At 39.5% G+C, this 23,155-nt stretch overlaps 1 protein-coding gene across 4 annotated transcripts in view; it reads right to left on the bottom strand.

The window, feature by feature from the left end:
- LOC143027680 (protein amalgam-like) overlaps nucleotides 1-23,155 on the bottom strand; it is a 56,344-nt gene that overhangs the window by 23,834 nt on the left and 9,355 nt on the right. For 2 of the 4 annotated variants that reach the window (XM_076189114.1, XM_076189113.1), the window contains exons 8-9: nucleotides 13,634-13,856; nucleotides 13,067-13,138 (exon numbers count right to left, since the gene is read on the bottom strand). In XM_076189114.1, coding sequence (XP_076045229.1) covers nucleotides 13,067-13,138; nucleotides 13,634-13,856 — 295 coding nt within the window. The remainder of the gene's footprint in view (nucleotides 1-13,066; nucleotides 13,139-13,633; nucleotides 13,857-23,155) is intronic. The other 2 variants (XM_076189116.1, XM_076189115.1) reach the window with 1 other exon arrangement.

A 23,155-nucleotide genomic window follows, 5' to 3' on the forward strand; every position in this document is an offset into this window, starting at 1 on the left:
GATTCTATTTTTCTTATTAATTTCTTGTGTGGTACCTTATCAAATGCTTTTTGTAGGTCTAGATAGGAACAGTCTGCCCATCCATCCCTCTCTTGTATTATTTCTATTAGTCTCAAATGGAAGCAGATCAGGTTTGTTGTACATCTGTCTATTTACCTAGTTGTATTTTACGAGAAGAGGAACTATGCTCGTGGAGTCCCGTCTTCATATCTCATTTTATCTAAACTGTTTTTAAATTCATGAATTGTTTTTGCCCACACCATTTTTTCGTCCAACTTGTTCCAGATTTATATTACTCTGTGGGGAAAGCTGTTCTTTTTCAAGTCCCTTCTATAACTGTTGGATTTAGTAAGTTGTTTTCCTGCTCTTCTTGTCCCTGTCCTCTATTTCCATCATAATCATCTCCACTCTGTTCTTTCCATATGTAACATTTCTCACATATATTTCCTTGGTCAGGAACATAACTCCACCACTTTGTTTTACTTCTCTGTTTCTAATCCAATAATTATATGCACCATGTCCTACACTTTTGGGTGATAATGGACCTTTCAATTTTGTCTCCACAATTCCCATTTTGTCAGGTTCCTTTTCCATCAAGTAATCATTCGGTTCATTCAAGCCTGTTATTAATCCTTCTATACTTGTGAAGGCCAATTTTAATTTTCTGCCACCTCCATCCTGTTTTCTGTTTCCCTTTTGTTTTTCTCTCATATGAACCATTTCCTCACTTTCATATCCACTACTCTCCAATAGAATTTCTCTTTGTCTGACTCTGTTCTGTTCTCGTTTTTTCTTTAGCTTCGATTCTTTTTGTTTTCTCTTCCTCTCTTTCCTCTTTATTAATTTCTCTTTTTATCCATACCTGTTTGTACTGATCACTTTCTGCTAGTTTTCCTGTTTTTGATAAGACATTCTCTGCTGTCTTTTGTGACCTGAATTTAACCTTAATTGGTCTGGTCTTGTCTACATTGTATTTCCTTAGTCTACATATTTCTTCAATTTTCTCTATTTGTTGTTCACCTTCTTGAAATATTTTTAATACCTTGTTTACTTTTTCTTTCTTTTGCTTTACTATTGCAGTCCTATTTGGAGTTATGCTTCTCTTCCATTCCTAATATAATTATACATTTCTTTTTATCTGCTAAGTCTCTTACTATATTCTCCTTTTCTCTCATCACTTTAAAAACTGTATCCTGAGTGTGTTCCTTCATCTTTCTATCAACTCTGTGTAATTGTTGCGAGATGACTAAACCTAACCTCCAATGATTCGTTCATTTTTGTTAATTTTTCTTCTAGACTTGCTAATCGGGGGGAATTTGTCTTCTCCTCCATCATTAAACCCATAGAAATATTGATCTGCAATTTCCATTGAGCCGCTCTTATCTATATTCTTATTTTTAATTCCCTTACTTGTTCGACATCAGCTGTGTCGTCTGCACATCGTTTGTTCTTTACACTTCTTCTGGCGTTTGAGGCATGTTCATCCCCTTCCTCATTTCCTTCCATTTTCTTCAATAATGCCCCCCTTAATTTTTTTTACCTGCCCAGTACCCCACGAGTTTTCCCCTTCCCCACTAATACAACACAGGTACTCCCTCGTCACTGAAATCTACGAAAGTTGCTTTTTTTCCGGAGTTCCAATCTTCGCCGTCAATCCGACGATGTGTGTGTATTTACCTAGTTGCATTTACCTAGTTCTATTTTACGGGAAGGGGAGCTATGTTTGTGGTGTCCCGTCTCCATATCTCGTTTTATCTAGACTGTTTTTAAATTCGTGTATCGTTTTTGCATACACCACATTCTAATCTAACTTGTTCCAAACGTCTATTATCCTGTGGGGAAAGCTGTTATTTTTCAGGTATCTTCTAGAATTGTCTTTCATGATTTTCTTTCTATGTCCTCTTGTATCTCTACAACCCCATTTTATTAGATCCTATAAATAGTTATCAAGTCTCCTCTCTCTCTTCTTTGCTCTAATGTCTGTAGTTCAAGTTTTGCCAGCCTCTCCTCATATGATAGTTCTGAGAGCGCTGGTGCCAATTTCGTAACTGCTCTTTGTATTCTTTCAAGTTTTGCTATACAATTTTTTTTTTTTTGTACTTGGTGACCATGAAGTCGCTGCATACTCCAATTTTGGTCTTATCAAAGTGAATAGTATTTTCTTCACCATTTCTTCGTCCAGGTATGTAAATGTCACTTTGATTGTTCTTATTAGATTATAAGTTTCTCCAATTTTTTCTATATGTTTCTCAGGGGACATATTATTCATAATAATAGGTCCTTCTCTTTTTCCACTTTTTTAATTTCCTCCTCTCCCAATGTATATGATCCCACTATTCTTTTTTTGCTTATTCCAAATTCCATTATACTACACTTCTTAATATTGAATTTCATCTCCCACTTCCTAGTCCATTCCCATACTTTATTGAGATCACTCTGCAGCGACTGACTTCAGTACTCACTTTTTTCAACATTTTTGCATCGTCTGCGAAGAAGCTCATATAACTTTCAATTCCTTCATCCATATCATTAATATATATATGTATATATGTGTAGATCAGATCTTTGTGGTAAGACAGATATGTGAGAAAGCTATAGGAAAGGGGAAGGATGTTTTTTGGGCTTTTATGGATCTGGAAAAGGCTTATGATAGGGTAGACAGAAAGGCACTGTGGGAGGTTATGCAGATTTATGGGATAGGAGGAAAGCTTTTGGGAGCTGTCAAGAGTTTTTATGAGAGTAGTAGAGCATGTGTTAGGATTAGAAATGGAGAGAGTGAGTGGTTTGAAGTAAAGGTGGGACTTCGTCAAGGATGCGTTATGTCGCCCTGGCTGTTCAACTTATACATGGATGGGGTGGTGCGAGAGGTGAATGCTAGGGTAGTGAGTCAGGGATTGGAGATGGTTAAAGAAAATGGAGAAAAGTGGGAGGTGAGCCAGCTGTTGTTTGCGGACGACACTGCGCTTGTGGCAGGGTCAGAGGAGGGATTGAGGAAGCTGGTGGCAGAGTTTGGGAGAGTATGTGATAGAAGAAAGCTAAAGATAAATGTGGGTAAAAGTAAGGTGATGAGATGTACAAGGGGTGAAAGTGGCAGTAGACTGGAAGTGAACATTAAGGGAGAGCGACTGGAGGAAGTGGATAGTTTTAGATACTTGGGTGCAAGTGTAGCAGGAAAAGGTGGAGTGAAGGTGGAGGTAGAATGTAGATTGAGAGAAGCGAGTAAATGCCTTGGTGGTTTAAAGAGTGTAATGAGGAATAGACATTTGGGAATGGATGTGAAGAGGAGACTGTATGAAGGAGTGATTGTGCCAACAGCACTGTATGGGGCAGAAACGTGGAACATAAGAGAAGAAGAGAGAAGGAGTTTGAATGTGTTTGAGATGAGGTGTCTGAGAAGTATGGTGGGGGTTACTAGGCTGGATAGAGTGAGAAATGAGGAGGTGAGGAGGAGAACAGGGGTGAAAAAGGATTTGGGAGATAGGGTTGATGAAAGAATATTAGGATGGTTTGGACACATGGAAAGAATGAGTGAAGAAAGACTAGTAAAAGAGGTATGGAAGGCAGATGTGGAGGGAGTGAACATGAGGGGACGTCCTAGGATGAGGTGGATGGATGGGGTGAAGGGGGCTTTGGGGAAGAGGGGAATGTCTGTTGAGGAAGGAAGGGAGAGGACGGAAGACAGAGGTGAGTGGAGAATGGTTGTATATGGATGATGATGTGACTGCATGAGGAGGAATGGGCGGGGGGTGGGGTAGTATGTGTGAGTAAATTTTGACGCAGCCCGAAGGGATTTCTCCCCGTCCTCGCCTTATATTACACTACTCCAGCAAAGGGGGACGGAGAGGGGGGGTCGCCGATTAAATGAAGCGGCCTTGCTGTGGATGTACTGTGTCTTGCGACACTGCTTCTGACCCAGGGCGGTGGGCAGGGTGCAGGGATGACCCATCATCCAGGAGGTGCTCAGATGAGAGGAAGGGTGGGAGGGGTGTGGAGTGTATTTAGGGATGAAATGGGTGGGAGTGTTTTTATGCCTTTCCCTTTTTGGCTACCTCCCTTGGAAGGGGGAAAAAGCCTTGGTATATGTATGTATGTATATATATATATATATATATATATATATATATATATATATATATATATATATATATATATATATATAGCAAACATTATTGAGGCCAAAACTGTTCCTTGTGGAACTCCACTAATCACCTCATCCCAATTGGAATGTTTGTCTCTTATCACCACTCTCCTTTTCCTTTTCCGCAAGAAGTCTTCCATACACTTAAGTAGTTTGTCCTGTATTCCTCCTTTAGTTTCTAATTTCTTTAGCAATTTCTTATGTGGCACCTTATCAAAAGTTTTTTTTTCAGGTCTAGAAAGGCACAATCAGCCCATCCATCTCTTTCTTGTATCATACCTATTAGTCTTGAATAGGAACACATCAAGTTTGTGACGCATGATCTTCCTTGTCTAAATCCAAACCACCTCGGATTTAGTACATTGTTTTTTTTTTCAAATGCTTTACCCATCTTATTTTGATCATTCTTTCGCAAATTTTAATTACCATACTTGTAAGAGAGACAGGTCTATAGTTTGTAGGATCTTCTTTGTTTCCCCCTTATATATTGGTACTATATTTGTTCTTTTCCAATCATCTGGAGTGTTTCCTTCTTTCAATGAACTGTTTATTAGACTATGTATTTTGTCTGTTAGTTCGTTCCTGCATTCTCTCAAAATCCAGTTTGCCATTTCATCTGGACCATAGGATTTTCTAACATCGACATTACTCAAGTGATTCATTATTTCATTCTTTGTTACTTCTATCTCTTTCATTGGGGGAGGGGGGCGCTTTTCCCTCCCATTCGACATCTCTAAGTTGTATGTTCTCCCTCGTAAACACAGATTTAAAATGCTTGTTCATAATTTCTGCCGTTTCTATTTCCTCTGTGCATTCAATTCCTCCTTGTCGTAGTTTCACTAATTCTTGTTTGTTTTTCAGTTTGTTTTTTACAAATCTATAAAATGGTTTTGGTTGATCTTTACATTTTTCTATGACATCCTTTTCGTATTTTCTCTTTTCTTCTCTGCACACTTGTACATATTGGTTTCTATATATTTTCCATTTTTCGTCTTTCCTCCATTTTATACAAGCTTTATCCCTTTTACCTTTTAACTCGCTACATCTTTTGTTGTACCAACATTCTACATGTCCTTTTCCTAGTTTTTGTCTTGGAACATACTTTTCCACTCCTTTATAAATTTTTGTCAAAAATTTCCATTTCTCTTCTATTGTTGCTCTTTGTATACCCTTTCCCAGTCTGCTTTTTGAAAAGAAAAAAAACTCATTTTATAAAAAAATATTTTTCCATACATCATTCTTCCCTTTCTATATTGTTCATTTTTCCCATGTATTTTCTTCATTTAGTTCCAGTTTAACTAATATGTGGTCACTTTTACTTAGTGTGTCTTATATTCAATCTTGTCCACTATTTCAGGTTCTCGTGTGATTATTAGGTCTAATCTCGATAGCTATTCCTCATTTCTAAACCTAGTATTCTCTTGTATCCATTGTGTCATTGTATGTTCAATAATCACATCAAGTAGTACATTTCCCTATAGGTCGTCTCCACCCCTCGCTGTCATCTCTTCCAAGCAGATTTCTTTACAATTAAAGACATCCATATATCTATTCTTCCTCCATCTTCCATTATCTTATTTAGTGTTATCCTTGTGTCATCTAACATGTTCTTGTGTTTTCTCTCTTCCCATTAAACCGTTTTAGGAGGCACGTAATTTACCACAAGCTTCCTGCTCTTCTATTTCCATCATAATCATCTCCACTCTGTTCTTTCCATATGTAACATTCCTCACATTTATTTCCTTCTTAGTCAGGAACATAAATCCACCACTTTGTTTTACTTCTCTGTTTCTAATCCAATAATTATATACACCATGTCCTACACTGTTGGGTGGTAATGGACCTTTCAATTTTGTCTCCACAATTCTCATTATGTCCGGTTCTTTTTCCTTCAGGTAATCATTCAGTTCATTCAAGCCTGTTCTTAAACCATCTATATTTGTGATGGACACTTTTAATTTTCTGTTACTTCCATCCTGTTTTCTGTTTCCCTTTTGTTTTTCTCTCATATGAACCATTTCCTCATTTTCATATCCACTACTCTCCAATAGAATTTCTCTTTGACTCTGTTCTGTTTTCGTTTTTTTCTTTGGCTTCGATTCTTTTTGTTTTCTCTTTCTCTCTTTCCTTTATTCATCTCTTTTTATCCATACCTGTTTGTACTGATCACTTTCTGCTAGTTTTCCTGTTTTTGATAAGATATTCTCTGCTGTCTTTTGTGACCTGAATTTAACCATAATTGGTTTGTTCTTGTCTATACTGCATTTCCCTACTCTATATATTTCTTTAATTTCTTTCCCTATTTCCTGTTCACCTTCTTGAAATATTTCAATACCTTGTTTACCTTTTCTTTCTCATCTCTTACTCCTGTAGTCCTATTTGGATTATGCTTCTCTTCCATTCCTAATATAATTATACATTTCTTTTTATCTGCTAAGTCTCTTACTATATTCTCCTTTTCTCTCATCACTTTAATAACTGTGTTCTTAGCGTGTTCCTTCATCTGTTGTTTCATTATATCTCTAAATTCAATTTTATTATCCTCCCCAACTTTTCTCCAACCCTTTACCTATTTTGCTATAGACTCCTTATTCTCTTTATTATTCCTCTTTTTAAATCCTCATTCTCATCCTTTACTTCTTTTAACTGTCTTTTTAATTCTTCTATTTCTTTATTTAGGTTTTGATTCTCCTTCTTTAGTTCTTCCAATTTATCAACTATCTGTGTAATTAGTGCAAGTTGGCTAAACCTAACCCCCCATGATTCGTTCATTTTTGTTAGTTTTCCTCTAGACTTGCTAGTCGGGGGAGGTTTTTCTCCTCCCTCATTAAATACATAGAAATAATTATCTCCACTTTCTATTGCGCTGCTCTTATCTATATTTCTACTTTTGATCCCTTTGCTGACTTGTTTGACCTGTGTCATCTGTGCACCTTTTGTGTACACCCCTTCTGACTTCCAGGGCCTGCTTCTCCCCTTCCTCATTTTCTTCCATTTTTCTCAATAATTCCTCCCCTTCCTCATTTTCTTCCATTTTTCTCAATAATTCCTCCCCTTCCTCATTTTCTTCCATTTTTCTCAATAATTCCTCCCCTTCCTCATTTTCTTCCATTTTTCTCAATAATTCCTCCCCTTCTCCTTTTTCTTCACCTGCCCACTACACCACGAGCTTTCCCCTTCCCTACTAATACAACACAGGTACCCTTGTCGCTGAAATCCACAATTTTTTTTTTTTTTTTTTTTTTTTTTTTGAGCTCCAATCTTCGCCGTCTGTCCGACGTGTGTGTGTATTTACCTAGTGGTATTTACCTAGTTGTATTTTACAGGACGGGAGCTATGCTTGTTGTGACCCGTTTTCGTATCTCTCCATGTCCAGTTTTTTCTTGAAATCGTGTATAGTTCTGGCATTCACTGTTTCACTGTTCAATTTGTTCCAGACATCGATCACTCTGTGTGGGAAACTATTCTTTTTCAGGTCTCTTCTGTAACTGTCTTTCTTTAGTTTCTTTTCGTGTCCTCTTGTTTCCCTCTTGTCCCATTTTAATAGGTCATCTCTATCAAGAACTTCCATCCCTTTCATAATTCTGAAAATGGTCAACAAATCGCCTCTTTCCCTTCTCTGCTCCAATGTTGACAACTGTAATTTCTCCAATCTTTGTTCATATGTCAAATTTGATAGTGTGGGTGCCATTTTTGTCGCTGCTCTTTGGATTCTTTCTAATTTTCTTGTGTTTTCTTTGTGCTAGGTGCCCAGATTGATATAGCATATTCTAATTTTAGTCTTATCAATGTAATAATTATTTTCTTAACCATCTCCTCATCCATGTAGTCAAAGGCCACTTTCATTGATCTTAATAGGTTGTAGGTCTCTCCAAACAACTTGTATGTTTGTCAGGTGTCAAGTCACTTGAGATGATCCCCTAGGTCCCTCTCTGAGTTTACTTTTTTGACTACTTTGTTTCCAATCGTGTATTTTCCTGAAACTCTATTTTTGCCTCTTCCAAATTCCATTATGCTACACTTCTTGATGTTGAAGTTCATTTCACATTTCCAGCTCCATTCCCAGGTCATCTTGTAGTGATCTGCAATCTTCTTCTGTTTTCACTTTCTTGAGTAATTTGGCATCGTCAGCAAAAAAGTTCATTTAACAATTTACTCCTTCATCCATATCATTTATGTATATGGCAAACATTAAAGGAGCCAAAACAGAGCCTTGTGGGACGCCACTTTTTACATCTTCCCATTTCGAATTTTTGTCTCTAAGTACCACTCTCATTTTTCTCCCAGTTAAGAAATCCTTCACCCATTCCAACATTTTGCCTTCAATTCCTCCTATTTTTTCAATTTTACTTATTAATTTTTTGTGTGGTACCTTATCAAATGCTTTCTGTCTGTGTATGCATGTGTTTGTACATGTGTGTTTAACTCTAGTTCGCATATTTGTTACCTGTGTATCTGGGTATGTCTATGTTTGAATGTGCACATTAATTCTTAAGTGTTACAAGGTGAAGATCTTAAGCTCGGAGGTGCATAGCTGTGGCTGAAGCACTTAATGCACCTGATGCAGTTCTTGGACTGCTGGGGTAGGTAACAGTCACTTCTGAGAATTGGAGATGTTTGGAATTTGAACTCAACTACATGAATGAGCAACCAACACACTTCAGATTACATCACTAGCATACCTCTTTCTCTCTCTCTCACACTGTAGAAGTAGGGGTACTGCTATCTTTAATAAACATTTTGTCCACCATATACCATCAGATTGTTTTCGACATTGGTCGTTTGTCCTCCACTATAAGCACCGAAAATGCGAAGAACAAACATACAGTTTGACATTATCTACCACATGGTTGTTATCAGGTTTGTGTGAATTATTAAGAATCTGTAAGGAACACTTTTTAAATCTGCAAAAATTATTTGAATCTTGTAGAAATTTAAGGAACATGTTAATTATCAGCACACTAGAAATATCTATTTTGCATTCATTTATCGAATTAAAACTGGGGCGAGCAAGAAATGGATAGTTGAAGGTCAAATGTTAGTAAGACACTATTTTCCAATTATTGGTTTTTGGACTGCAACTATCATTAGGTTATGAGAGTTGTGCATGTCTGTACCGTACCTTGTACACAAAGCTGCGAGAGGACATATGTGTAGGGGACACTGCTGCCATGCATCAAGAAGGGGTTTGGTTTTGGTACGAGGGCTACTATAGGAGGGTTGGTGACCTGGAGTCTGGCATCTTATACCACTCAGCCATCCTGACGTGCAAGTGGATGCATGCCTTAACTGGCTACCTCTTATAAGGGGGAAGAAGCCCTTGCTATACATAGATAGAGGTAGAACGACAAGTTTGGTTCAAGATTGGAAGCTCACAGGGTGAAAGGCTACTAAGAAGTTGCTAGCAGAGTGAGGGGTGTGCATGTTCAAGAAATGATTCTTGTCAGAGTAAAGCAATTATAGATCTGCTCACCCAAGAGGTCACATGTTTATGACATCACACACTTTGTACTCTAGGATACATGTATGTATTATTGTGATAAAATGTTACTATTAAACAGAAAAGTAAACTTCTAAAAATTGACAAATTAAGTCGGAAACCAGTGTAAAGGGATTCGCTACTATTCTTTCCCTTTTATTGTTCCAAATGTTATAACAAGACAGTTTGCCGGTAATGATTTCTGGGTTGGAAAATTAGTCCTGGTTTAATTATATTTTGCTATTGGAGGGACAACAATTTATCTATATACCCCCTTACAAAGGATGTAGCAAAGTCAAAAGACAAGTACCCATTCCAACCCATTCCACTCCCATCTACCACCTTTTCCTCTCTCTCATCTTAGCTCATCGTGAATGACAGGTCATCTCTGTATCCTACCCACTGCTCTGGGTCAGAAGCAATGCATCAAGGCAGCACATCCACAGCAAGACAGCTTCACTTAATCAGCGATCCCCCCCCCCCTCCAATCCCTCGTGCAGAACAAGAGGTGAGAAACCAGACTACAACCAAAAACTAAGTAACCTGGCAATAGCCACAGTAACAAAGAAAAGAGGCTTCTGACATGGAAGGTGGGAGGGGTGAGCATACCACAAGGATATATAAAACTCCTCAGGAGCAGCAAAAAGAAGGAAAAGAGCCATCTGCCATGGAGACAGTAAGAAGAAAATCATTCCTGTGACTGCTTGGTATAAAGGGCCTTGTCAAGATGGTGCTGGACACAAAGACCACAAGACCCTTACCTCTCTAGCAATAGCACATAAATTGGGATTTTATGACAGGGAATGCATTGCTTCACTCCCATGCCTAGACTAGTCCCTACAGTATCTGAGCAAAATTCCATGCAGATACTTCCTTCCCACTTCAAATAACTCAACAATTTCAGTCAACTTGCCCCAGCCACAAGTTCTGTGGATATTCCTTTCATCTCCTCCATCAAAGGTTCTCTTGTGGGGACCAACATCAGAGAAATGTGCCATATGCAAGATCACATCCAAGATTAGCAGGAACAATATTAAATAAACTGCTGAACTGAAATGGGTATTTAAAGGAACTGCTTCTTCAACTCGGAGGGTTTAAACTACCTCAATCATGGCCTTCACTATGTTGTCTCCTTTTCACGGATTCTATTATGGTTGCCATCAGGCAATTTCATTCAGTCAGATGGCAGACTCAGGACCAAATTTATCCCAGTCAATCAAGGCCCGTGAACTGAATAAAATTCTCCAGTGCCATTCACCAGAATAGTCTGTTGAGGCTGTCATTAGTGGCAGAGGGGCTCTTGCAGCACCAAAAGAGCAAACCTACTATAGATGTTTTTCCTATACTCTCTCAATATTTGTTTGATAATTCTTATTTGCACAATTCTTTACCATTAGTTCCATTCTTAAACATGTTAGTCCTATGTTTTATGTAACTCTTACATTTTTAACAAAATTTTCTGATACTTTCATCTTTTTTTTATCTGAATACACATAATTTAGAAATGTTAACTGCTTTCCAATGAATCTTTCAAATTAAAATGAATAAATTGATAGGAATGGTAGCTATTGACAATGAATGTTACAAGTGGACAGTTATACTCTACATTTCCTATGGTATAACTTTAATATATATGTTATGAAAAACATGAAATTTAGGAACATTATCATATCTGCATAGTGGAAATCATTGGGTGGGCAAAAGACAAATGTGTTGGAATTATCCCAGAATGTAATATATGACACCATTTCTCATGATGAGCAAGACTACAGGCACAAGGTTGTGAGGAGCCAATGCCAGGAGGCACTGAGTAGTTGTGGCTGAAGCCATCATCTTTGCCCTATGCTCTTGGACTGTTGGGGCAGGTAATCAACGGTCGCTGCTGGGAATCCGAGAGTGAGATGCAACCTCACAACTAAACAAATGCAGGACCAGCACGCTTCCAATCATGTCACCAGTACACAAAGTACGAGGTGAAGGCGAAGATCCCATACCCGGAGGCACTAAGTAGCTGTGGCCAAAGTGGTTGCATTTGCTCCATGCACTTGGACTGTTGGGGCAGGTAACTACAGTCACTGCTGGGAATCTGAGAGGATTGTGGAACGTGAACCTAACACAACTAAGCAAATGAGAGACCTGCACACTTCTGATTACGCCACCAGCGCACAAACTACACCCATATTCTGAAATTTGATGGCAGCCACTCAATTATCTGAGAGTTGATACCATCTTAGAATATTGCAAAAGAAAAATGTATAATTTGGTACTATTCATTAGTAGATGCAGATACCACACAAATGTCGATGAAACTTGAAATCCACATGTACTGCAAGATTGTTACGTGTCAATTGCAAGGTTTTTTGATATGCGATTATGATTTACATTCTCAATTATGGTGGAATGTTGTGTACACTGTACGTGAAAATTTAGCCCGAGATTGAGTGTACACTGAGAGGAGTAGCTTCATTGTTGAATGGATTGTTAGCATTTTATTTTTCTGTGTGGCAAAAGAAAGAACAGGCCCAATCAATATCCGTGTTCCCAAACAAAGCAAAGATCTCAAATTATGCACTGGACATAAGACGTGAAATTGATCAAGAAACATGTCCAGCTGCACAAAGACAAGTGCCTGTGTCCACATTGAGCATAATTTACTTAACAAAAACCAAAAGTCTTGTGTTTATAGTCATCCATTTTTTTTTATTTTTTTATTGTGGGTGGTGATATGCTTGGAGGACCTTTAGTGGGAGAAATGTCTGCTTGCACACTGAGGGGTTGTGTGAGTGATGTGCCGTACATGAACAGCGCAGGTGAAGGTGATTGGTAGCAGCCGGATCATTAGCCAGCCTACTGTTCGTACGTACAATCAGAGAAAAGAGTACCTGCCCCCCCCCTCCTTTCACATCAGTATGAATTAATACATCCGTGAAGAAAACTGGAATATCATTAGAATTAATGGCAGTGGTTGGTAATACTGCCTTTCCATACTCTTTGAAGTTACCAGTGAATGTGGTATCTATAATTTGTCACAGTTGTGAGGAACTAGTGTCCTTCCAAGCAGGAGTACTATTCCAACCAAAATAGACACCTTTGTGGAAGTTTGTATTGTTTTTGTGAATTTGATATCCAGAGAGGGTCAGGGGCAGTCTCTATTCTTTTTTCTGAATGTAAGACCATAACAGGGCAGGAAGCCTCCTAACACTGATCTATTAGTGGGTTAGTGAATACCGAGTTAGTGTGTATGAAAGCAGATTAATAATAATCTTAACGCCACGTAATGACTGTAAGAGTAATAAAAGTAAAGACAAAAGCAACAATAACAGTGGTAACCAACCAAAAAAGGGGTCAAAACAAAAATAAAAATTAGTGTAATAAAGCCATGGATGAGGGTGAGAGGGAGGGAGAGAGGCAGTCCACAGCCGTGTAGTAGCCAATTGAGATAAACAAACCTTCCATGAGAGGTGCCGAGGTCTCAGGTTCCAGAGGGCCCATTGTCGTGGTTGTGGTTGTGGTGGGATCTTCTACACAAACAAAAAACCAAAAAGGAGAGAGGCTCGGCTGTCAGATCCGTACTATACCAACACCATTACGGTTACACAGGACTGTGCGAGTTTCTTTCATTCTTTATATATATATATAGATGCTAGCAGTATGTACACATTATTTCAAATTAGTGTAAGGCAAGGTTGTCATGTGGTTTAGTCATTGTGAAGAAGTAGATCGACTTTTATACAGTTGGGAGGAGGAAACATTCTTTAAGCAGACTAAGAATTCAGAACTTTGTGTCCGTAAGGTCTATAGAGAAGGGAATTATTTACAGACAACACAGGGCTGAATCAAGATGTCTACCAAATTTATGAATCTAAGGATGCACATTTAGAAATGTATGTATAATTATTGGAAGCCACTCTATTTAGACCAATGGCCATCATCATCGGGAAAATTAGGAAAAAAAAATATAAATGACCTTACTGGGAATGAGAGGAAGAGGATAGTGTTTGGGGTTAGTGTCCTACCTTTTCTAGTGAAGAAGGGGAACACTTCTGTCGGGTTTGACCATCCATACTTGTTCTCCACTATGACCACGGCCTCGTAGTCGGTAGCCGCTTCGAGCTGGTTCAAGGCATGGCTCATATAGTGGATGGGGCCTTCAGATCTCCTCATGCCCTCTCCCATCTCAGAAGGAGTCCAGAGACCTTCCCTCCAGGCGCCGTGCTGATCCGGGTTGGAGGCGTTGGCCTGGAAGGATCCAGAGTGATATTAATATGCAGAACAACCTCTAAACTCTCAAAAATAATCAACCTGGCCATCACAAGACTCAATCCAGGGGCCATCATAATGCTAACCCACTTTACTCTTATTATTGCAAAACACCAAATCTTAGTTTGCTGTTATGATGTAGTGACAGCAATTTATCAAATATATATTTTCTTTCTAAAAATCTAAATCAAGTTGCAAAATATAGCACCTTAATTCTTATTATTTCAGAACACCAAATTTTAGTTTGCTGTTAAGGAGTGATAATTTGAATACAATATTTTTCACTTTCTAAAACTTCAAATCCTTTATTTTGCTATGCTAAATTGTAGAACACAACTCCTTAATTCTTATTCTTGCAGAACACCAAATTTCAGTTTGCTGTTAAGAAGCAGTGATCACAATAACTTCAACATTTTTCTTTCTAAACTTCATACCCTTAATTCTGCTAGGTTGTAGTACATAATCCCTTAATAATTATTATTGCAGAACACCAAATTTTAGTTTGCTGTTTAGTAGTGATATAAATTAGTTTAATACATTTCTTTTTCTAAAACTTTAAATCCTTTATATTGCTAAGTTGTAGAACATAACCCCTTAAACCTCATTATTGCAGAATACCACATTTGTTTGCTCTTATGAAGTAGTGATGGCAACAAGTTAAATAATGTTTTCCTCTAAAGTTTCAAACCTTTATTTTCCTATCTATGACTACTGAATTTAGGGGTGAAGTACAAGGAAAGAAGAAAAGTGTGTTGTGTATGTGTATATACGTGTACATGTATATGTACATGTGCATGCATGTGTGTGTGTGTGCATCCATGTATTTACCCAATTGTATTTAACTAATTGTATTTACCTAGTTGTAGTATATAGTAAAGGGACAACAATCATTAGGTCCTGTCTTCTATTCTCTAATTTTTAAAAAACCTAGACTCAAATTCATGTACGGTTCCAACTTAATCTATATCAGATTTTCAATTATCATACTTAGATTTGAATTTATGTATTGTTTGAGCTTGGGCTATATCACCTAAGCTATTCCACATATACATTTATATGGGAAACATTCTTCACATCTTTTGGACATGTGGTCTTACTCAATTTACTTTCATGACCTCTTGAAGCCCTCTTATCTTTATTCAGATCTCTTCTATCAATGCAATCTATCCTCTTTAGTTACCTGAACACTAATCATGTCGCCTCTTTCTCTTCGATCTTTCAAAGTTGGTAGACCCAGTACTTTTAGGCTTTCCTCGCACGGCTTATCTGCTAGGCTGGAGACCAGTTTGGTTGCTGCCTTTAGTATTCTCTCAATCTTGCTTATATCCTTCACTGCATGTGTGGGGATCATACTACTGACATATTCCAGTCTTGGATGTATCAGGGTTTTGACAAGTTTTTTCATCATCTTTGTCCATATAATGGAATGCGACTTTAATCTTCTGTAGTAGTCCTTATGTCTCTCCCACAATCCTGCATATACTCGTATGTCTGTTAGGTGACGGGTTGTCTTATCAAGACTACCAAGTCTCTCCTTCTTTTGCTTTTGTAACATGTTCGCTTCCTAAGGAATAGTTTAAGGATGGCCTTTTATCGTTGTTGCCCATTTCCAGTACTTTGCATTTTTTTTTTTTTTTTTTTGGCATTGAACTTCATTTCCCATTCTTGGCTTCATGCAAAAATGGTATCTAGATCTATTTGCAATAGTCTACCCTCCTCATTTTTCACTATGATTTTTGCATCATCTGCAGCGACTCACAATCTTCTACAGTGTTCACTTTTTCTCAGCAGTTTTGCATCGTCTGCAAAGAAGCTCATATAACTTTCAATTCCTTTATCCATATCATTAATATATATAGCAAACATTATTGGGACCAGAACTGTTCTTTGTGGAACTCCACTAATCACTTCATCCATATTAGAATGTTTGTCTCTTATCACCACTCATCATACATCAATCTTCCCTTTCTATATCGTTCGTTTTTTCCCATGTATTTTTCCTCATTTAGTTCCAGTTCAACTAATATGCGGTCACTTTTACTTAGCGGCGTCTTATATTTAATCTTGTCCACTATTTCAGGTTCTGATGTGATTATTAGGTCCAGTCTCGATGGTTCTTTCTCATTTCTATACCTAGTATTCTCTTGTATCCATTATGTCATTGTATGTTCTATAATCATATCAGGTAGCACATTTCCCCATAGGTCGTCTCCACCTTTTACTGTCATCTCTTCCCAGCAGATTTCTTTACAATTAAAGTCACCCATTATAACTATTCTTCCTCCATCTTCCATTATCTCCTAACATATTTTTGTGTTCTCTCTCTTCCCACGAAGCCGTTTTAGGAGACCCATAATTTACCACAAACTTCCTACTATTCTTGTCCCTGTCCTCTATTTCCATCATAATCATCTCTATTCTTTCCATAACATTCCTCATATTTATATCCTTCTTAGTCTGGAACATAACTCCACCCCCTTGTTTTACTTCTCTGTTTCTAATCCAATAATTATATGCTCCATGTCCTACACTGTTGGGTGGTAATGGACCTTTCAATTTTGTCTCTGCAATTCACATTATGTCCGATTCTTTTTCTTTCTGGTAATCATTCAGTTCATTCAAGCCTGTTTATGTGATCACTTTTTGATAGTTTCCTTGTTTTTGATAAGACATTCTCTGGTGTCGTTTGGCCTGGTTTTGTCTATACTGTATTTTCGCAATCTATATATTTCTTCAATTTCTTTCCCTATTTCTTGTTCATATCCTTGAACCATTTTTAATACCTTACTTTTTCTTTCTCCTTTACTCTTGTAATCCTATTTGGATTATGCTTCTCTTCCATCCCTAATATAATTATACATTTATTTTCATCCGCTAAGTCTCTTACTATATTTTCCTTCTCTCTCATCACTTTGATAACTATGTCCTTAGTTTGTTCTTTCATCTGTTGTTTCACTATATCTCTATACAATTTTGTTATTCTCTTGGACTTTTTTCCAACCAATTACCTCTTTTGCTATGTATTGTTTATTCTCTTTATTATTCCTCTTTAATTCCTTATTCTCATCCTTTACTTCTCTTAACTGTCTTTTTAATTCTTCTATTTCTTTATATAGGTTTTGATTATCCTTCTTTAGTTCTTCCAGTTTATCAACTCTTTGTGTAACTAGTGTTAATTGGTTAAACCTAACCTCCCATGTTTCGTTCATTTTTTTTTTTTTTTTTTTAGTTTCTCCTCTACTTACTAGTCGGGGGAGGTTGTCATCCCCTCCCTCATTAAATCCATAGAAGTAATTATCTCCTCTTTCCATTGAGCTCCTATTATCTATATTTCTGCTTTTAATACCTCTACTCACCTCTTCGATCTCGTTTGTGTGATCTGCACACCTTTTGTTGACACCCCTTCTGACGTCCGGGGCCCGTTCGTCCCCTTCCTCATTTTCTTCCATTTTCCTCAATAATGCCTCCGCTTCTCCTTTTTCTTCACCTTCCCACTACACCACGAGCTTTCCCCTTCCCTACTAATACAACACATATACTCCCTCGTCGTTGAAATTCACGAAAATTGCGTTTTATTCAGGAGCTTCAATCTTCGCCGTCAATTTGACGATCGTGTGTGTATACGTGTGTGTTTGTGTATGTGTTTGTGTGTGTGTATGCGTGTGTGTGTGATTCACTATGGATTCACCATGGTCTTGGATCACGTGTTGGACTCGTGATCGGGAGCTATTTTCCTCCCGAAAGAGAGCTCCGAGCTCATATATGACCGATATATGGGTATTGATGTGATCTTACACGTACACACACACCCAACTCCTCGTCCACGAGAGTTGGAGTAACAACCCGCAGCGCAGCGATACTGAAAATGTTTCAGCCATGGGCGGGATACCAACCCGGACCTCTACCAATTGCGCCACGAATTGCGTGTGTGTAATTATGCGTGTGTGTGTATGAGTGTGTAGGTATGAATGCGTGCGTGTGAAGGTATGTATGCGTGTGTGTATTCATGCGATTGTGTATGTGTATGTATGTCTGTGTGTATGCGTGTGTGTATATGCGTATGTGTATGCGTGTGTATGTGTGTGCTTGTGTGTGTATGCGTGTGTGTGTATGTGTGTGTATGCGTTTATGTGTGCATGCGTGTGCGAGTGTATGTGTGTTTGTGTGTGTGTGTGTGTGTGTGTGTGTGCGTGCGTGTGTGTGTGTATGCGTGTGTATATGTATGCGCGTGTGTATGTATGCGTGTGTGTGTATGTATGTGTATGTATATATGCGTGTGTATGTACGTATGTATGTATGTATGTATTTATGTATGTATGTATGCGTGTGTGTGCATGCATGCGTGTTTGTGTCCGTATGTATGCGTGTGTGTGTATGCGTGTGTGTGTATTCGTATATATATATATATATATATATATATATATATATATATATATATATATATATATATATATATATATATATGTACGTATGCGTGTATGTATGCATTTGTGTATATATGCGTGTGTATGTATGCGTGTGTGTATGTATTCATGTGTGTGTTTGCGTGTTTGTGTATGTATGCGTGTGTATGCACGTGTGTGTGCATTCGTTTGTATGAACCGGTATGCTTGTGTGTATATGTATGCTTGTGTATGTATGTATGCATGTGTGTATATGTATGCGTGTGCATTATATATGCGTGTGTATGAGTGTGTACGTATGTGTATGTGTGTGTGTGTGTGTGTGTGTGTGTGTGTGTGTGTGTGTGTGTATGTATGCGTGTGTGTGAATGCATGTGTGCGTGCATGCGTGTGTGTATGCGTGTGTGTATGTATGGACGTGTATGTATGCGTGTGTGTGTGCGTATGTGTATGCGTGTGTGTATGTATGCGTGTGTGTACATGCATGTGTTTATGCGTGTATGTGTGTGTGTATGCGTGAGTGTGTATGCTTGTGTGTGTATGTATGCGTTTGTGTGTGTGTGTGTATAATATGCGTGTGTGTGTATGCTTGTGTGTGTATGCGTGTAGGTGTATGCTTGTGTGTGTATGTATGCGTGTGTGTGTGTGTATGTATGCGTGTGGGTGTAGTTATGCGTGTGTGCATGCGTGTGTGTTTGTATGCTTGTGTGTGTATGTATGGGTGATTATGTATGCGTGTGTATGTATGCCTGTGTTTGTATGCGCGTGTGCGTGTATGCCTGTGTATGTATGCGTGTGTGTGTATGTATGCGTGTGTGTGTGGGTGCGTATGTATGCGTGTGATGTATGCGTGTGTGTGTATATATGCGTGCGTATGTATTCGTGTGTATGTATACGTGTGTGTATGTATGCGTGTGTGCATGTATGCGTGTGCGTATATAAACGTGTGTGTATGTATGCCTGTTCGTATGTAAGCGTATGTATGCGTATGTGTATGCATGTGTGTGTGTATGCATGAGTGTATGTATGCGTGTGTATGTATGTTTGTGCATGTGTGCTTGTGTGTGTACCGGTATGTATACATGTGTATGTTTATGCGTGTGTGTTTACATGTATGCATGCCTGTGTGTGTGTGAGTGTATTATGTATGTGTAAGTATGCGTGTGTGTATGTATGTATGTGTGTGTGTATATATGCGTATGTATGCGTGTGTATGTATACATGTTTGTGTGTGTATGCGTGTGTGTGTGTGTGTGTGTGTGTGTGTGTGTGTGCGTGTGTGTGTGCGTGTGTGTGTGCGTGCGTGTGTGTGTGTTTGTATTCGTGTGTGTATGCGTGTGTGTATGCTTGTGTGTGTGTGTGAATGTATGCGTGCTTATGTATGCGTGTGTGTATGTGTGTGTGCGTGTATGTATGTGTGCGTGTATGTATGTATGCGTCTGTATGCATGTATGCATGCGTGTGTGTACGTATGCACGTGTGTGTACATATGCGTGTGTGTGTACGTATGCGTGTGTTTGTGTACTTATGCGTGTGTCTGTACGTATGCGTGTGTATGTCTGTGTGTATGTATGCGTGTGTGTATATGTATGCGTGTGTGTATGCGTGTATGTATGCGTGTGTGTATGCATGCGTGTGTATGTACTCGCGTGTATGTATGCGTGTGTATTTATGCGTATGTAAGCGTGTGCGTATGTACACGCATGTATATGCGAGTGTGTGTGTGTGTATTTACGCATTAGATTCACCATGGTCTTTGGATCACGTGTTAGACTCGTGATCGACAGCTATTTCCCTCCCGAAAGAGCTCAGAGCTCGTATATGTGTGTGTATGTGTATGTATGCGTGTGTATGTGTGTGCGTATGCGTGTGTGTATAAGTATATATGCGTGTGTGTATGGGTGTTTGTGTAATTTGTTGTATTTACCTAGTTGTATCTTACGGGAAGGGGAGCTACGCTCGTGGTGTCCCGTCTCTGTAACTCGCAGTATCTAATTTGTACTTAAATTCGTGTATGGATTTTTGGACACCCTATCGTTTCGTCAGGTCTGTTCCATACATCCACTAGTCTGAGGGGAAAGCTGTTCAAATTCAGGTCTCTTCTATAACTGTCCTTTTTGAGCTTCCTTCGATGTCCCCTTGTATTCCTCTTACCCCAATTTAGTCAGTGTTCTCTATGAAGGACTTCCATGCCTTTCAGAATTCTGTAGGTGATCAACAAGTCGCCTCTTTGTCTCCTTTGTTCCAGAGTCGGCAATTCTAGTTTTGACAATTTCTTTTCCTATGGCAATTTTGATATGTATGTATGTATGCGTGTGTATGTGTATGAATGTATGCATGAGTGTGTGTATGTATGTATATATGCATGTGTGTATGTATGTATATATAATATATATATATATATATGTGTGTGTGTGTGTGTGTGTGTATGCGTGTGTATGCGTGTGTGTATGCGTGTATGTGTATGCGTGTGTGTGTATGCGTGTGGGCGTATGCGTGTGTGTGTGTATGCGTCTGTGTATGTATGCGTGTGTGTATGCGTGTGGGTGTGAATACAAGGGTGTATGCGTGTGTGTGTTTGAGTGAGTATGTATGAGTATGTGTGTGCCTGTGCGTGTGTGTATGCGCGTGTGTGTTTATGCGCACGTGTATGTGTGTGTGCGTGTATGTATGAGTGTGTATATGTGTGTGAGTACGTATGCGTGTGTGTTTATATTCACCTTGGTCTTTGTATCACGGGTTGGACTCGTGATCGACAGCTTTTTCCCTCCCGAAAGAGAGCTCAGAGCTCGTATGACCGATCTATGGGTAATGCTGTGACCTTACAAGCACACACACACCCAACTCCCTGCCCACGAGAGTTGGTGTAACGACTCGAAGCGCAGCGATACTGAAATTATTTCAGCCCTGGGCAGGATTCGAACCCGGACCGCCGTAGTGACAGACGGAGACTTTACCAACCACGCCACCGAGTGTATGTATGTATAGTCTGTGTCTACAGAATGTGTGTATATATGTATGCGTGTGTGTATGTATGCGTGTGTGTATATACGCGTGTGTATGTATGCGTGTGTGTGTGTGCCTGTCTGTGTATCCCTGTATGTGTATGCATGTGTGTATGCGTGTATGTGGTGTATGTGTGTATGTGTATACGGGTGTGTATGTATGCGTGTGTGCGTGTGTGCATGCGTACGTGTGTGTGTATGTGTGCGTGTGTACGTGTGTGTATGCGTGCGAGTGTATGCGCGAGTTTGTATTATGCATGGGTGTGTGTATGCGAGCATGTGTGCGTATGCGAGTGTGTGTGTATGCGTGCGTGTGTGTGTGTGTGTATGCCTGCGTGTTTGTTTAAGCGCGTACGCACGTGTGTGTGTGTGTGTGTGCCTGTGTGTATGTGTGTGTATCTATGTGTGTATGTATGCGTGTGTGTATGTACGCGTGTGTGTATGCGTGCATATGCATGCGTGTGTGTATGTGTACCTATGCGTGTGTGTTCGTATGTATGCGAGTGTATGTATTTATGCGTGTGTGTTCGTATGTATGCGAGTGTATGTATTTATGCGTCTGTGTGTACAGTATGTGTGTGTAGATATGTGCGCGTGTGTATATATGCATGCGTGAGTGTATGTATGCATTTGGGTATATACACATATGTATGTATGCATGCATGCATGCGCGCGCGCGCGCGCGTGTGTGTGTGTGCCTGTCTGTATCCCTGTGTGTGTATGCATGCATGTATGTGTGTGTATGCGTGTATATATATATACATATATGCGTGTGTATGCGTGTATGTGTATGCTTGTGTGTGTGTATGCTTGTGTGTGTATGCCTGTGTGTGAGATTATATATGCATTCGTGTGTCAGGGTATGTATGCGTGTGTGTATATTTGTACATGGGTGTGTGTGTGTGTATGTATACGTGCGTGCGTCTATTTTTGCGCGTGTGTGTGTATGCGTGCGTGTGTACGAGTGTGCGTGTATGTGTGTGTGTATATGTGTATGCGTGCGACTGTATGCGTGAGTTTGTATTATGCTGGATGTGTGTGTATGCGAGAGTGTGTGTGTATGCGTGCGCGTGTGTGTATGCCTGTGTGTGTGTATGTGTGCGTGTGTGTGTATGCCTGTGTGTGTATGCCTGTGTGTGTATGTATGCGTGCGTGTGTGTATGCGTCCATGTTTGTATGCGTGCGTGTGTGTATGCGCGCGTGTGTGTATGCGTGCGCGTATGCGTGCGTGTGTGTGTGCGTGTGTATGCGTACGTGTGTGTGTGTGTGTGCGTGTGTATCCATGCGCGCGCGTGTTTGTATGCGTGCGTGTGTCTATGTGCGTGAGTGTGTGTATGCGTGTGTGTGTACGTGTGCGTGTGTGTGTATGCATGCGTGTGTGTATGCGTGCGTGTATGTGTGTATGCGTGCATGTGTGTATGAGTGCGTGTGTATATGCGTGCGTGTGTTTGTGTATACGTGCGTGTGTGTGTTTGCGTGCGTGTTTGTGTGTATGCGTGCGTATGTGTGTGTATGCAAGCGTGTGTGTATATGCATGCATGCATGTGTGTGTATGCATGCGTGTGTGTATTAGTGTGTGTGTATGCGAGTGTGTATGCGTGCGTGCATGCGTGTGTGTATGCGTGTGCGTGTGTGCTTGTATGCATGCGTGTATGTGTTTTTGTAGTTGTGTGTGCATGCGTGCGTGTGTATGTGTTGTGTATGCGTGCGTGTGCGTATATGCGTGCGTGTGTGTATGCGTGCGTGTATGTGTGTGTGTGTGTGTGTGTGTGTGTGTGCGCGTGTGTGTGCGTGTTTTTGTGCGTGTGTGTGTTTTTAAGCGTGTGTGTATGCGTTTGTGTGTGTGTGTGTGTGTGTGTGCGTGTGTGTG

The sequence above is a fragment of the Oratosquilla oratoria genome, chromosome 8 (assembly GCF_046742065.1).
Source record: "Oratosquilla oratoria isolate Oo_2021 chromosome 8, ASM4674206v1, whole genome shotgun sequence".
NCBI lineage: Eukaryota > Metazoa > Arthropoda > Malacostraca > Stomatopoda > Squillidae > Oratosquilla > Oratosquilla oratoria.